The following is an 18,009-nucleotide window of genomic DNA, read 5'->3' as shown; positions in this document are numbered from 1 at the left end:
TGTACCCATATTTCACTAAGCAATTTCCATTTCCCGCATACCCTCACCACTGCTCCTATCCCCGGCAGCTGTGGCTCCACCACCATATTAAGCAAACCATCCCAGATGTACCTACTTTACTGCAACTGGAGAACTTGAAAGCTGATGAGAAGCGTAACATTGTGTCCTAGAAGGTTCCCAGACCACAGTGTAACACAAGAACTCACACTCAATACAATACACTTGATGCTCACTTCATCGAGTTTAATGCTGTTTCAGTACAAAAAAATAAATAAATGTGCACTAAAACATGTATATCACATTTTAAAAAAATATTAAAGAGGTGATTTTCTGACTGTACGCTCAGTAGAAAGCCTCACCCAGTTCAGAAATTCAGATATGAGTTATATGATGCCACAAGATAATGACAAAAAAGTCATGCACAGTGCACATCACAACTTCCAACATGAAATCTGATGGGTAACATTCCCTTACTGAAATGTAATGTTGGAAAATTACCTCTTGGAGCCAGAAAGAATCATGACAGATGTCGTTGCATCAACAATACTTTCACTGAAAGCAAATAAACAAGACAAACTTTGTCCATCACAGAAAATACATTTGAAAATACACCTTGCATCACTTGTGATTGTGTTCTTGGTGTACATTAATGCTTTAATTTTCCTGCATTCTTAGGTTTTCCTCCACTAACGTTACTGAACAGCAAAGAATTGATAAATGTTGGTTTTGTCAAAATAATGAAGCATATTTATTATTAGGTGGTAGATTAGTCAAGGGAATGGCAACATTTAGTGCCTCGGAATTAGGCATGAAGGTAAAATAGCAGAAAAGAAGAACTTCTGAACATGTTAATATTCCAAGGACCTATCTTTAAGGGATAGATCTCAAACCTGAGTTTCCCTGAGATTTTGATAGATAAAGGGAGTATTTGGAATGGGGTATCAATTCCCCAATTGCTCACATAAATTTCCCTATCAGCTATTAGGAATAATGTCAGTGAAGGTTGGAGCAAATCTTTGCAGGAAGTTACTGTGTAGCAAGTCAGATCGGGAGGGAACGATAGCACCAATAAATAAAAATGAGGGTAATTAATGAAATGTTTATACTGCAAGATTGAAAATGCCAAGAGCTCAGCGTGACTAAATTTATTTCTGAACCCTGATATTTTGGAATTGTTGGCATTATTATCATTTCAAAATGCCCTCTTCATCTACTCCAAACAGTGACATAATGGTTTGGCTTAGTTCACTCAGCATTCTGAGGTGGCTTCTGTGCTTGAACAGTGACAAGAGATGTAGAGGAGATTTCCAAATGAAATAACGCTGAAATAAATGGCAGTGACCTTGCATTAGGAAGCCACATACCCGTGTCGATTGTTCTTCTGCTCACTATCCCCTACCCTCACAGTATTGCACATTTTCCAGGCGATCCTGATCACCCTTTCTTTCATCCCATTACAAGATACCCCATAGGAAAAAAACACAAGCCAGAGCTGAAGCACTTCATCCTGCAGTCAGCCTTGCTTTTTATTCCCTGCTAGGATGGCTTGAGTTCTTTTGTATCCTCGGCTCATCTGATACTCAGTCTGCCACTTTTACAAATGTTATTTTCTCTGCCGCAGGCACTACACGATTCGAACTGGTTTTGAAGAAAACAAGATGGCGACCTGTGAATGGAAGAGAAGTAATATCTGGTCATAATTATACTCATGTGAGAAAGGAAATCCTGAACTGCTGGAATCCACTCCAGTTTGTTTCAGGAAAGCTCATCAAGAAAATGCCAAATGATGACTTTCTTTCAACTGTCCACTTTAATTAGACGGGACTTTGTTTTCAAAACTTCCTGTTAAATTACAGAAGTAGCATATTATGCTGACAGGCAAGCACCCATTACAGTAACTGCTACACTGGTTATCCTTCTTCAGCTTCAAGAAGTAATTAAAGCCATCTTTCAGTAGAGTGTCATTTGCAGATTTCATCGGTGCCTGGTGTTTTCACACTCTGACCTCATGCAAGCTGAACTGAACTCCCACTCACATTCTCCAACAGCTGGACTCGATCCTAGCCTGTGCTGTCAGCGATCACTGAAGCGTTCATCAAAATATGACACAGAAAAATAGATCAGTGGTTCATTCAGTTCACCATTGGAATGCACACTGTGGTTTGCTGTGACTTTTTTTTAAGCTAAACTCTCGTCCCTCTCTATGCTAACCAAATATATGGCACAGCACTTTATTTTTTAGAAATTTTCATATTTCAAGACAGTCCCATAATCTAACAGTTTTCTTAACATCTGTATTTCTTTTTGAAAAACTTATAAAACAGTCAGTTCCTGTTTGAATTTGGAAGTTCCAAGAGTTCCTCAAGTACATTAAATATTGTTAATCATGCTGATGGAAACATGCTTCAAATTAAGATTGGCATGATACTGTGCAATTTCACATTTAAATGAAATAAAGTCAGAGTGTGAGAAATGGACATGGAAACGCAGGGACGAGGATTCCCCTGAGGGTTGTTACAAGTAGATCTATCTTTCATTTTGAATGCAAAACACCAGCAAGACCAAGGAAGGAAATGAGCAAGGCAAGGTCTCTTTTATAGAAAGCGAAACTGAACAGTAAACATTGGTTATGACCTGGAATCTCACATAAATAAAAAAAAAATAGTGAATGGGAGGTAAACATAATTCTGACCAGGCCAATATTCTCACTACATTTGCCCCTGGTAGGACAAGTTTTTTCACTGATGCATTGTCATCCTGTTAGATGTTGTCTGTACTGTAATGAGGCTTACCTGTCCAAGTTGTCTGGTTGGTCAGAACAAAGGCATGGCACTGAGAATGGCTATCACATATCTCCTTGGCTTCATTAAGATCATAGACAGACAGCAAGCAGCCTTCATGGTGGTAAGATGGCCAACACCGATAATTTTCATCTGGGACAGCAATATTGGCTAACTGTTTGTATTCTGCAAACCAAACGAATAAATAGCTTAACATCATTGATCTACGAGCCAAACTGATCTGCACAAAACTGGTGAAGCACATCCTGACTTTCTACTGTGAACAGTGACTGAGGCAACCACTCAAGCTGCATCAACACATCATGAAGATGAATTCATTTTTTTTTGCTCTTGTTTTTTGTTCTTACTCTCTCTACTCCTATAAATCCTATAAACTTTCACCTCCCAACATGTCTTATTTTCTAGTGCTCTCCAGTGACAGAAACACCACAAATCAAGTGCACACACCTAAGGAGCTGGTAATTCTGAGGAGCTCATTAATCTTCATCATGATGCTCCCACTGTCTACAGGAAGGCTGGTTGTCCTAGTAAATGTCCACATCAGAAAAGATAGGAAAATGTTGATAGCCTACAAATCAATAATCAAATGGTCCAGCCATTATAAACAAATTATCTGTGAGAAAACCTTAAATCCATTCATGCATTGTGAAATGTAAACAAGTCCTAAATTGCGTCCAGTTTTTATATGATCCGTTTCCAGCAATGGTACAAGTGTCCATCTTAAGCATGCAGGAACTCAATTTAAAGATTAATTGAAGGCTTGGAACACTTGCACACCAACTCCGACTACTCTGCTGTGCAACACATCAGATGCGGACCATATCCCTTTTAAAGGGTATGCCCAAGGCTGCTACACAAGGTAAGTAAATAATGCAATGTCAAACAATATGTAATGTTGAGGTGACTGTAACTAGGGCAATTTTCAATCTTCTTTCTCATCTTTCCTTGCTACCCAAACCTTCCCTCGCCAACCGGAAGAAAACATCACTCTGCGACTGCCATGTATGTTCGCTTGATCTTTTCTATCAATCGTTGTACATTTATTTCCACCTACTGGCAACAATTCCTTGCACAATGGGTTGTGATTCATCAGGTATAATTAGACAATGAACACTAACTAGATTCCTACCCAATGAGCATTTCCCCCCCTCCAAGTGTCTGTTAACAGCGCATCCCTTCTTAACTGATTCAGAGATAGTAGGAACTGCAGATGCTGGAGAATCTGAGATAACAAGGTGTAGAGCTGGATGAACACAGCAGGCCAAGCAGCATCAGAGGAGCAGGAAAGCTGACGTTTCGGGTCTAGACCCTTCTTCAGAAATGGGGGAGGGGAAGGGGATTCTGAAATAAATAGGGATAGAGGGGGAGGCGGATAGAAGATGGATAAAGGAGAAGATAGGTGGAGAAGAGACAGACAGGTCAAAGAGGCGGGGATGGAACCAGTAAAGGTGAGTGTAGGTGGGGAGTTAGGGAGGAGATAGGTCAGTCCAGGGAGGACGGACAGGTCAAGGGGGCGGGATGAGGCTAGTAGGTAGGAGATGGGGGTGGGGCTTGAGGTGGGACGGGTGGATAGGTTGGAGGAAGGACAGGTTAGGGAGGCGGGGACAAGCTGGGCTGGTTTTGGGATGCGGTTGGGGGAGGGGAGATATGCTGTATCTGCTTTTCCAGATGTGGCCTCCTCTAAATCGGGGAAACCAAGCAGAGGCTTGGGGACCGCTTTGCGGAACACCTACGCTCGGTTCGCAACAAACAACTGCACCTCCCAGTCGGGAACCATTTCAACTCCCCCTCCCACTCCTTAGACGACATGTCCATCCTGAGCCTCCTGCAGTGCCACAACGATGCCACCCGAAGGTCGCAGGAACAGCACCTCATATTTCGCTTGGGAACCCTGCAGCCCAATGATATCAATGTGGACTTCACAAGCTTCAAAATCTCCCCTCCCCCAACCGCATCCCAAAACCAGCTCAGCTTGTCCACACCTCCCTAACCTGTCCTACCTCCCACCTATCCACTCCTCCTAGCTCAAGCCCCACCCCCATCTCCTACCTACTAGCCTCATCCTGCCCCCTTGACCTGTCCATCCTCCCTGGACTGACCTATCCCCTCCTTAACTCCCCACCTACACTCACCTTTACTGACTCCATCCCTGCCTCTTTGACCTGTCTGTCTCCTGTCCACCTATCTTCTCCTCTATCCATCTTCTATCCGCCTCCCCCTCTCTCCCTATTTATTTCAGAATCCCCTTCCCCTCCCCCATTTCTGAAGAAGGGCCTAGGCCCGAAACGTCAGCCTTCCTGCTCCTATGATGCTGCTTGGCCTGCTGTGTTCATCCAGCCCTGCACCTTGTTATCCCTTTTTACCTCCTTTTATCAATGCGTAGTTAGTAGTCAGGTGACATTACTAAGATATGTGAATGCCTGGCCACAATCCTTCTATAGTTTGTCATTTTCTAAATTTCACTGAATGAAAGAAGCCATCAAACAGAGAACAATAAAACATGATGAGCTGCATCTGCTACTGCTCATTATTTCAAATCCTGGCCTATCAATGGTTAAAAAAAACTTGCAGTTTACATAGCACCGTTCATGATCTCCAGACAAAGTCCAAAATACTTTTGTTGACGGCAAATTTTGACTTTCCTTGAGGACTACTGTTTCATTTTTTGGCTTTTAGGAGCTCCTTATACACTCAAATTGACTTATTTATTAGAATATGTAGTCATTTAGCAACAATACCTTGCATATTTTTGACAAAAAGGGTATTTGGACTCGCAACAAAACAGAATGAGAAAAATGCATCAATATCCTAAATAATGAATCAAACTTCCATTAAATTTAAACTATAGCACATAAGGAAAGCATGATTTTTTTTTTAGATACCACAGTATTTAAATAGGCACAAGACAACAGTGATAAGTTTGTCATAAAATTTTTCACCAAAAACCTGATAATGCACTCCTGCAGCCAACTATCATCACCCTAAACTCACTTTCCACAAACTGGTGACATCATAGTCAATGTGTTTCCAATGTATAGGCACAAAACTGCAAGATTTAATTAGGCAGTCAAAACCCTTTTTTACTAAATCTCAGATCCCAGCGTCAGATTTAAATGTAAGAATTGTCACAGTGTTCATTACAATAGCATCCATTTGATGTTTCGCCATTTAGTAGCTCCTGAACATACGCAATCTTAAGCTAGAGATTCCACATTATTTGCAAGGATTTCATTACCTTAGCTACTTAGCTTAACTTCCTTGGCTGTTAATGAGTGGCATATCCCTTTTTGACAGATTTAAAATGATTCTCTCTTCTTTGCAGCCTTCCTCACCCTCCTTCTTTGTATCTTCCCTCTTACCTTTCCTTGCAGGCTTCCCACTTTCCTGTCTTTGCAGCCTCCCTTTCCACCCATGTAACGTCCCCTTCATCCCATCCTTGCAGCCCCTTTCTTCACCCCGTCCAGCATCACAGCCTTTCTTTTTTCTCTAATGTCCTGCTTTTACCAACCCAACAGATGCCCACGACTCCTGGCTTCTGCCCCGAACCCCAGCTGTGCAAGGCTTCTCCCCAACCCCTCCAAGAATTAAAGGATTTAGAAACAATGCTAGGAAGTGGGACAGAGCACAAATCTTTCTGTGAGCATTTCCACTTCAACAGTCATGAAACAGGAGTTGGACAAGTCTTAAAACTCATCTCTTTGACCAAGAGTTAAGAGTTTGAAAACCTGAGTTTTTGGGCAGTGATGGGTAACAGGAAACCTCCCTATTCTTCTTCTTAAAATTTACTATCTCACATCTCCCAGTTTTGAACTTCATTTGCCAATTATTTGTCCGTTCTGCCAGTTTACACATGTTCTCCTACAATCATTTGCAGTATTCCTTAGAAACCTATCCTCGACCTAATTGATGTAGCCAGAAGGGTTCTGACCCGAAATGTCAACTTTCCTGCTCCTCTGATGCTGTCTGGCCTGCTGTGTTCCTCCAGCTCCACACTGTTATCTCTGACTCCAGCATCCGCAGTTCTTACAGTCAGAAGTTGTGTTTTTGATTCCACTTTTGAAGCTTTAACATAAATTGTGAACACCAATGGTCCCAAAGCCAATTCTTGTGGAACTCCACATGTACCCACTTCGGCCTCGAGGTTTTATAATCACTCTCTGATTTCAGTCTTGAAACTAGCAATCCATTCTGCCAGTTGTCTTCTGACTCTGCGTTTTATGACCTTATATATTAGTCTATTATTGGACACATAATTGAAGGCCTTTTGAAAATCTAGATAAATGTTTTTGTTGCTGAATTGTTGTTGTTTCATGACATGATTGGACATGACCTGAACCTGTAATAACCACCCAAGTACAACATAATGTTGCTTTCAAATAAGATTTTGTTGAAATATACTTTTTTCGAATGCTGCTTTAATCTTGGTGCCGTGCTTTTGCTAATCTGATATAAAGTCAGAAGTTAAGATGAACTGCAACAAATAATTACAATTATAGTTGCATTTTTTTACCTAGGCCTAGTTATTTGTAATTATAAGAGTCAGTACTACATTCATTCTTACATGTGATTGCGATCTCCCATCAAAATGTACCTCATTATCATAGATCACAACGTGGAAAGATTAAACATCTGTAATTACCTGCTACAACCAATGAGTCTTTGAACTAGAGGCCTGGTCTGATTTTGATTTCAAAAGAATGTTAATTGCTTTGCCTTTATCATTCAGAGAATTTTATTCAAATTTCTTTGCTTATCCCATTCTGGAATATAGATTAGCATTTTGGCGCATAGGAATATGGAAATTGGAATAGACCATTCAGCCCCTTGAGTTGCTCCACGATCCAATTACATTACGGATGATCTATATCTCAATTTCATATACCATCTCCAGATCGCTTGACACATAGGAACGGGAGTAGGCCATTCAGCCCCTTGGGCCTGCTCCACCGTTCAATAAGATCATGGTTGATCTGTGGTCTAATTCCATATGTCTGCCATGGGACCATACCTGAAGATACCCCTGCTTAATAAAAATTTTTCTAACTCAATTTAAATTTAACAGTTGGATAAGCATCGACTGCTGTTTGAGAAATTGAGTTCCAAACCTCCAACACTCTTTGTGTACAGAAGTGCTTTCTAACATCTCTTCTGGTTCTAGAATTTTCAACTAGTGGAAATAATTTATACAATTTACCTGACAAAAAAGTACTTTTAGACATTTAGTATTAATCAATCCTTGTTCTGAATGCAATTTCTTTTCACATGAACTTGAGATGAAAACAACTTCAGAGCAACAGGAATTGTGGAATTCTCTTCCATTAGAGGTACAGCACAACCTACAAGGATTAAAGTGAGTTAACTGATCACAAAATTCCAATATTGGTTGTATCTTTTGGGATGATTCATATTTTCCCATAATTTTCTTCTTTCTCAAGATAGACTAAAATTCCATGGGTCCCAGCTGTCCTTTGGTCATAGGAACTTACAGCAAAGAAGGGCCACCTGCAGTACCTGTGCTAGTATTTAACTCGTGGCCTTTTTAAATTTGTGTTTTTCACCAGCGTTTTGATATCAAGCAGAACTTCAACTGTTCAACAAATGGGAAATCGGAGATCATCAGCTGCGAACCATTAAGAGTTTCCCTGAAAACATACACTGGGCCAAAAGTACAGACCTACATCTGTCACCTTACCCTGCAAGAGTGCTTCGAGTGGTATTAACCTACTTTCTTCCACCATTTCTTATTCCTTCCTGGCTCTTTTCTCTCAACACATACTCTCACCTCAGAGCAAATGGTGGTTTGTGAAAAATTTCTGTTGCTCTTTGTGGGTTATTGGACAGCAAGAAAAATGTTCTGGTACACTGGCACAGCAAGTGAGTTACAATGATGTGGTTTGCAGGGAGTAGGCCTCAGCCCCCATGTGGGGCAATATCCTACCTCTAAGAGCTCCAAAGAGATGCCTGGCACTACCACAGCAGGGACAGCAGTCTGTTCCCAATGAGGAGACATACAAGAGGTTGGACAACCAAGAAAGGGGGGGCAGCATTGCTGGGGCAAGTACGGCAGGCTCTAGTGAGATGGCAGAAGGTGTCAATTGTGCCAGCAGAGGTAAGCAAGCTTGGGTGGCCCCTATCACTGGCATGGAGGTGGGAGAAGAACTTCACTGGGCACAGGGTGCCCAAGTAACAAGGACCACTCACCCTTGCCAGCACTGCGGTGGACCGTCAAAGATTGGCATCACCATATCACCTGAGCATTCTCACTCCTTCACCACAGCAAAAGCAGGAGGGGTCACTTAATTGCCCACTTGAGGGTCTCAGTCAGCTCAATGTTGGGTCACTCCAATACCGACCCACCACTAGTGTAATCCCAGCAGAGTAATAAGTGATGGGCGCACTACCCCTGACATATCAGTTTATTTGCACTGCCCCACGTCACCTGGTGGCACACTAGAGGTGGTTGAGGGAGTTGGGAATGTAAAATTCCAGATTTTTCTTCCAAGTCATTTAGATTGTACAGAGATCCACAACATAGTGATCTAACTGGAAACAGATGAATTAAGATATTGTAGTGTTAATGTGTTTGATGTAGACTATCCAGTTCTTCCTTTGATTATTAAGTGCATGACATTCTTAAGCAAAGCACTACTGACTTGGCCACGTGCAACTTAAATGGTCAACTAACAGATTTTAACCTTGAGGCCTGGGGCTGTCACATTTAGTATTGGCAAACAGATGGTTTGTACAGGCAATTCAATGCCATTACATGGGACTCAAAAAATCTAAAAGAAGAGTGTTTAAGAAGTCTGACTGAAGAAATGAGTAAGCAGTTAACCATATAGCCTGGAACTTCATAAAGATGGATTTCCTCTTAAAATAAAAACCTTACAGCTGCAATATCCTTGAATAAATATACCACCTAAGAAGTTCTTGTGAAAGTTTAGTTCCTGGCAAAGTCAGTGTGTGACAGCAATTAAAATGATATAAAGATCAAGTTTGACATATCTTTTGCTTGGCTATGTGGTTTCTATATTTACTTCCCAATTTGTCACAATCTGCAAAGACAGTGAATCTTGCTGCTTCATGTAGATTGCTCGGTACTCCAGTATTTTGCCTAGATGACCATTCTCCACATCTGAACTGTGATAGCATGTATGAGCAGACTATACCTCCTCATAGATTCACACCCAATATCCACACGTAAGTATTTGCTGGACAGTGACGTGAATAGTAAAGCTTAGTTGATTTTAGCCCAACCTAAAACAAGGGTACTAACCGTAAAAGCTCTAACATCACCTAGGCTGCAACCAACAGACCAAGTATTAGACCTTGGACCTTCCAAAGTTGGGTTGATAAATATCATTAAGTGACAAACCTGTGTTGTAAGCCACTGTTGAAGCACGTTCAAGTATTTATTTATATATATGCACCATTGTATCTTTGATATGCAAACATGGTTATGTGTTTACAAGATTCTTCACATGACAACATATCCTGTTAATAACAAGAACAATCAAATTCTTAAGCACATCCACTTCACCTAGCATTCATGACGCAGGAAGAGAACTGCAATTCGGCTGTTTTTTACTCTGTGCATCTTAGCAGCATGGTGGCACAGTCGTTTAAAGGTATAACACAACATGAAGAGATAGCAAGAACTGCAGATGCTAGAGTCAGAGACAACACAGTGTGGAGCTGGAGGAACACAGCAGGCCAGGCATTATCAGAGGAGCAGGAAAGCTGATGTTTCGGGTCAGGACCCTTCTTCAGAAATGGGGAGGGGGAAGGGAGCTCAGAAACAAATAGAGAGAGGAGGAGTGGGGCTGAGGAAAGGTAGGTGGGATGGTGATAGGTGAGTGCAGGTAGGGAGTGGTGGGGATTGGTCAGTGAGGTGGGAGGGGCAGATAGGTGGGAGAGAAGATGGACAGCATGAACATATGCTCAGACACAGTGGTCTTTCTGGCAGTGAGTTCATATTTGGCCCATATTTACAGAGAAGGAATCAGCTAGCAGGTAGACACTTAGAGTGATGGAAAGCAATTCCGGAAACACAAATAATATCCTTGGCCACTTTTGTATTGACCGCAAACCCGGCATGTTTATCTGCCATCTGTGCCTCACAGGAAGATGTCACTGACTGTACTGCCAGCATAGCAAGCAACACTTTCCAGTGTACAATTGAAAGCCGTGGAAATCTTCTGAAATAAAAGTAGGAAATGTTGGAAATACACTGGAACCAAAGAATCAATCTACTTTTTCTTCTTCTGGTCTGACTGACCTGTTCTGCATTTTCTGTATTTTGTACATTTATTTTTTCGAACTTCCATTTGCTCTACAATGAACAACACTTTAGTAAATCAAGCAGCAGATTGAAAGCAAGTTTCTCAAGAGCAACTGTGTTTTTTTTAATAAAGAAACAATATGACATGTTTAACACACTTCAGCAGTCAAGTGTTTAAATGTCTAATCATCGACTTTTTAATTATTCACAAGCATTTAGGAAATAGGTGTTTGTGAGCCCTTCAACCACCTCAAAATAAAATGTAAAGAAAAGGCACTAACCGTGACTTCAAAAGTTCCTTTGTGAGTCACTGCACAAAGCTCTATCTATTAAATCTAAGAAAGCTGACATACTTCTGAAAAAGATGTTGCAGATAAATTTGGTTCAGCAAATTCAATATCCATTACGCTGTGAAGTGCATGTCTCTATTCTATTCAGTTCTCACAGAAAGAATGCAGCTTTTAATAAGTAGCATCCATTCAACTGAACTATTTCTTCATCAAATCCCAAACACTGAGTTTGATTGTTGCTGTTAGAGCTGGACTGGCGTCTTCTGCCCCTCCCCCTCCAATCAGAAACGTAAAACTATTTTGCTTTTCTTCTCTCTCAACATGAATGGTGCAGAGGCTTTTAATTAACAAAACGTTTCTTGCTCTGTTTGACAGAAAAGGTTTCTTGATGGGATTCTAAGAAAGGATTACATGAAGCATGTCGGTTTGATTCTTGCCCAGTTCTTCTGGCCTGCCCTGTACTGCACCCTTGGCTGCCATTCAGTCTCGCTTTCCTTCGTGAACTCCCTCTTTTCTATGTGGTTCAAGGAGAAAAGATACGTGTCCTGTCTCTCAATTCCCCAGCTGCCTCAGAACTTTTAGGCTAAGCCATGCAGCAGCAAATTAAAATAATCACTAATGAAGATTTTTTTTATTTGCAGCTGTATGTAGACTCCACCTTTTAACCTTTCTCTGTTGTTTGAAGTCTTCGCTGAACTACATTCTCAGCATCCAGTATTCCCATAATGTCACATTCATATTATACAGTAGCTTCTACTTGAAGTTATTTCTGTGGCAACTTTAGCTGCTACTATATAATGTAGCCTGCAGTACCTGTGCTAATAACACTTAGTCATGAGTATTTCCCGAGTGGCTGAGGAAGATCCATACCAGCAGGTAATTATAAAATTCACTCGCTGCTGGCCAGAGAGATAACTAAGCAATCAAATAGCCTGTGGACAATTCAGGCAAAAGAAAGTAGCAACTTGCTCCCAAAATACCAACAAAAGTAAAATATATTTGTACGTTGCTTTGAACATTACAAAACATCTCAAAGTATTTCACAGGAGTGTTTTAAATCAAAATATGATAAGAAATTAATGATGTTGTTTAGCAACAACTGTTGCTCTAAGATAGTCTACACGAGCTGGGTTTAGGAAGCTCAAAATTGTTTTTTCCCTTCTCAATTTTCCTTTAGAGAAAGTATGGACCTGCTGGGAATATGATTTAGCAGCTACTTTCATCACCTTATCTAAGTTACCATTATTCACTTGCAGGAAGACCCCATTATGTGGATCCCAAACTTCCAGAATTGACATGCAACCGGCATCCGAGATTCAAAAGAAAAATTCCAGAAGCTTCGAAGCCGGATAACAGGGACTTTACTGTATCATGGAATAATGAATCGAATACTGTACCAAAGCTGGTTTAAGAGCTACCTCATCAATAAAGATGAAATCACCAATGGTGGTCAGGTATAACAGTATTTATGACTGGTCCTGGGTAATCATTTTTAAAATACACTTCCATCTTGTGGCAGCGACAAGTCGAGGTCTCCCAGCCACAATTACTTTTCCTTCAGCTAACCGGCACGCCCCATTCCCAAGATACCAGGAAGATGACCGTACTATCCACGTACAAACACTTGCTGACAGTGGCAATTGCACAGTGATCATTAATGGGACCTCAGCTAATTTTCCTGTCTCTTTTCAGCTTACCAATAAATTGCATCTATGTCCCCATCAGCAAACTGACTTGAGACCAGCTCCCTCACTCGGGCCAAAGACTGAAACCCAATCTTCCGGGTTTGTGTGGCTTGAAATTATATCTGCTAGCACATTAATCCAAATAACTATTGACAGAGCTTTGACATTAATTGTGTGCAATAGATCAGAGTTAGCAACGAAGAGAGGTATTACCGCTCTGATCTGGGCCAAATCTCCCAATGACGCTTGGGCAGTAGATTAATTGACTGACTTCCAGGGACATCCCAGAGCCTTCTTGTTGGTTCATGCTGAAATTGCTTTCTGCTCAAACCTTATGAATGGCATTTGAAGGTAGGCCATCAGATTCTGTTGAATCAGTTACCTGCAAGGTGAGTAAAACCCAAGGAACTGCTGCTGAAAGCAAATTCCTTTTGTGTGCCTAAAAATATTGGATCAAACTTAAGATGCAGGCATTCATGTGACTAATGCGGTTATCAAGGAAAAAAAGTACCTTACAGAAATTTTATGCACCATGTTCCAAAAAAGACATTTAACAAAAGAAATTATAAATAGCACTTTTCATCAGGTACGCGGCTTACACAAAAAAAATTTGCAACTTCAAGAAAACAAGAATAAAGTCAGACATAAGTTGATTCAACAGTTTGAGTTATCACACCCTAATCCCCCAAGAACTCCAGTAAGTTTGCACCTTCCTCACAAGGTCTAACATGCACAAGTCATACTTTAGATATTCCATGAATGAAGATTTGATCTGACTGAAGGCAACTGCACTTTCACACATGTAGTTCACTCTATGATCTACAGATCAAGCGCCAATCTACTCAATTCCCATTTTCCAGCACTTGGCTCAAGTCATTCTCATATTTCAATGCAATGGTTCTGAAAAAGGAAGAAAGAAAACAGGCAAAAGGAAATAGTACTCAAGAATAGCTATGTTTATTCATAAAGCCATCCAATCCATTGTTAAAAATGATTTACAATTAGTGAAATTTTACTTTAGTTATCATTCCTTAAGGTTTCTCAATATGGATGACTGTTCAAACAGGCACAAAGAATTCAGTTGCACAACTCTAGTTATAAATAATTCAGTGCGAGCCATTTTTTAAAATGCTTTTCATCACTTAATGATCTGATCACTAAGATAGTTTTTAGAACATGTTTCAGAGCTCTGTAACTGCTGCAAAGAAGCAATGAGCTGAGGCAGGTGTTTTCCCCAGTGAGAGGCAGGGGAAATTGGAAACAGAATCTCCTGAGTCTGCTGTTCAAAGAAACTCGTGGCTTGTTTCAGAGCAGCGTTGATGCTGTTTGGAAAGCTGGACATCAAGTCAGACTTTCGGACTTGGACACTACGCGAAATGGAAAGTCTCTACTGGGTTCAGAGAAGTAAATCACTTTTTAGAAACGAATACCCCGTCCAAAAAAAGTTATACAGAGAGACCATTGTTGATTTTTCATTTGTGCATTTGAGTGCAATAACTGAAGCCACTATTTACAACCTTTCACATGTGTGAAAGCACTTCTTCACCACATGGTAATGCAATTTCCCAAACACTTTCATCATCATTTATTACACTTCCCTGCACATTGTCAGTCAGCATGCCTTCCTTTCGCATTGAACTGTTTATATGGAGCTACTTGAGGTTGCTATTAGGCTAGCCTTCCAAATCATGTTAAAGTGGTAACATGTGTTTCATGCAGTGCTGGAATCCTCACAACTGGCCAGGTAAATGACAAAAGAAAGGCTAAGATGAAATGTTTACACATGTTTAAACATAGCAGATATTGCTGTATGGAAGCTGCCAAGTTATCCATAGTTAAAGACAGTACAGATTATTAGCCTGTTGCTTAAACCTACAAATTTATGAAATTAATTCATTCAAAACTGATATTTATGAATAACGATTATATTTTATAGCTTGTACAGTAAACAAAATAGCCTTAGTTTCATAGATATCTCAGCGATTATATAAGTCAAGTTCATTCTTCTTGTGATTATGATACTGAATAATTCACTGAGATATTTAGACTGACACAATCCCTAGACTGCGTGTTTGGTTAGCTGACCTCAGTAAGGCACAGAAATGTTACAAATTGCAGTTTTCCTCAGTTAGGGGAAGCTGGCCAGGGTTCCTGCTCTTGATCACAATCCAGCAAACCCTCCTGAAAATGCACATGTACTGGGCTGTGAAGACAATCATGTTTGCATAGCCTGCTGTTGAGTCCTCATGGATTCTCCTGTAACCAGCAAGGAGCCTGCACAGGTATAAATCTCAGTCCAAACTCCCCCTAAAATCACTAAGAGATGCCACAACCTCACTTGATGCATCTGCTTTCATGTTGATAGAAGTCAGCTTTATTAGACTGGCGTTCGCATGTGCCACACATTAATGCTCAGTACTATTACGGTGCCATTTATGTAGGCAGCAGCTCATTTTCTTCCCCAAATTTTGCAATAGGAATAAATTTTCTGCAGTCCTTCAAACTAAAGCTGGCCAGGTTGCTAGAAGACAATTGCAATCCACTTGCTGAGGATAAGTTTTCAACTTAAGTAGGCTTTTTTGGTTTCAATTGACAAATAGCAGGGACACTAATTTGCCTCAATGACACCAGGCAAAACTATTAGGGCAAGAGAAAAGAATTGCTGATGTTGGAAACCTGAAATGGAAATTGAAAGCGCTGGACACAAAAGTGGACAAAGAAACAAAGTGAATGTCTCAAGTCCAATATGACTCTTCTTCAGACTGTTCTGAACTATTCAGATTAATTATTTAAAAATGATTCAAAAATTCCATAAGAAGTTAGACATTATATTTACACAAATAATGGGTACTATTGAACTATAATACAATTGCATGGATTAAATCGGAATAATAAGATTATTGAGCTATTGTGATTTCCTGGAACTTTTCTTGATTGTTGTGGGGAACTGTAGAGAAAATTCACAGGGTTTTACCCTCAGGTATTCTCACGTCTCCTTGGAATTTATGTGCTATGATAATGGATCAATGACATACATGGCTGTACTATGGGACAGTAAGAGTGGAATGAACAGTAATTTTTGATTCCTCTATTTAAGTATTTAACTACTTAAATAACTTCTGAAGAGCTCTGGCAATCTGCTTCCATATATCAAATTGCTTGTAGGAGAAAAAGGTGTCAAAGCAGAGGAACCATTTTGTCTCAAATTAAACATCGAATCAGGGCCCAGCCACACTCAGCCTACCTAACTCTGCAAAGTCCTCAGACTAACACCTAGTGACAGTTGAAGACTAGTCAAGCAACAGCCAGACATAATGATGTTCACAGAATCAATCCTATCAGCCATGTCTCAATCTCCTCCACTGCTATTAAGCCTGTTTCTCAATTCAATTCACCATGATTGATCAACTCCTCAGTTTGATTAACCCTCCTTTGTTCTGAATGTCTTGATGTCCATCCTCCCAAAACAAAATTATGCAATTCCAGTTTTGTACATTTGAATTGGTTCAGACTCCTGTAGTTTTTGGGGTAGGATTAGTGAAATCAAGATATCACTTGATAGTAGTTCATGTGCAAAACTGCTCTTAAATAGTTTTAAAGTTTTTGCTTTATTTTCATTGTTTTGAATGCCCCCACCAGCAGATATTTTCTATTATCCATTTCTTTTTGGGATGTGGACGTCGCTGGCTGCCCAGCATTTATTGCCCAACCCTAGCTGTCCTTGGGACGGTGGTGGTCAACTGCCTTCTGGAACCGCTGCAGTCCTCCTGCTGTGGGTTGACCCACAATGCCATTAGGGAGGGAATTCCAGGATTTTGACCCAGAGACAGTGAAGGAACTGCAATGTATTTCTAAGTCAGGATGGTGAGTGGCTTGAGAGGTACTTGAAGATGGTGGTATTCGCTTATATCTGCTGCCTTTGTCCTTCTGGATGGACGTGGTTGTGGGTTTGGAAGTTGCTGTTTGAGGATCTTTGGTGAATTTCTGCAGTGCATCTTGTAGATAGTACACACTGCTGCTATTGAGCGTCGGTGGTAGAGGGAATGGATGCTTGTGAATGCAGTGCCAATCAAGTGGGCTGCTTTGTCCTGGATGGTGTCAAGTTTCTTGAGTGTTGTTGGGGCTGCACTCATCCAGGCAAGTGGGGAATATTCCATCACACTCCTGACTTGTGCCTTATAGATAGTGGACAGGCTTTAAGGAGTCAGGAGATGAGTTACTCGCCGCAGTATTTCTAGCTTCTGATCTGCTGTTGTAGCCACTATGTTTATGTGGTCTGTCCAGTTGAGTTTCTGGACAATGATAATCCCCAGAATGTTGATAGTGGGGGATTCAGTGATGATAACACAACTGAATGTCAAATGGAAGTGGTTAGATTGTCTCTTATTTGTGATGGTCATAGCCTGCCATTTATGTGGCGCGAATGTTACTTGTCACTTGTCAACCCAAGCCTGGATATTGTCCAGATCTTGTTGCGTTTGAACACGGACTGCTTCAGTATTTGAGCAGTCATGAATGGTGCTGAATATTGTGCAATCTTCAGAGAACATCCTCACTTCTGACCTTCTGATGGAGGGAAGATCATTGATGAAGTCGCTGAAGATGTTTGGGCCAAGGACACTACCCTGAGGAACTCCTGCAGTGATGTCCTGGAGCTGAGATGATTGACCTCCAACAACCACAACCATCTTCCTGCGTGTGAGGTATGACTCCAACCATGAGAGAGTTTGTCCCCGATAGCCATTGATTCCAGTTTTGCTAGGGCTCCTTGATGCCACACTCAGTCGTATGCAGCCTTGATGTCAAGGGCTGTCATTTTCACCTCACCTCTGGAATTCAGCTCTTTTGTCCATGTTTGGACCAAGGCTGTAATGGTATAGAGCTGAGCAGCCCTGGCAGAACCCAAACTGAGTGTCACTGAGCAGGTTATTGCTGAGCAGGTGCTGCTTCAT

General features: G+C 40.9%; 1 protein-coding gene across 1 annotated transcript in view; it reads right to left on the bottom strand.

The window, feature by feature from the left end:
- Positions 1-222: 222 nt before the first annotated feature.
- pkdcca (protein kinase domain containing, cytoplasmic a) overlaps positions 223-18,009 on the bottom strand; it is a 60,510-nt gene continuing 42,723 nt past the window's right edge. The window contains exons 6-7 of the mRNA XM_020522235.2: positions 2,793-2,966; positions 223-1,666 (exon numbers count right to left, since the gene is read on the bottom strand). Coding sequence (XP_020377824.2) covers positions 1,581-1,666; positions 2,793-2,966 — 260 coding nt within the window. The 3' untranslated portion in view covers positions 223-1,580. The remainder of the gene's footprint in view (positions 1,667-2,792; positions 2,967-18,009) is intronic.

Source organism: Rhincodon typus, chromosome 9, assembly GCF_021869965.1.
Source record: "Rhincodon typus isolate 14 chromosome 9, sRhiTyp1.1, whole genome shotgun sequence".
Lineage (NCBI taxonomy): Eukaryota > Metazoa > Chordata > Chondrichthyes > Orectolobiformes > Rhincodontidae > Rhincodon > Rhincodon typus.
The sequence above is the reverse complement of the archived record's forward strand: the minus strand, read 5'-3'. Positions and strand labels throughout refer to the sequence as shown.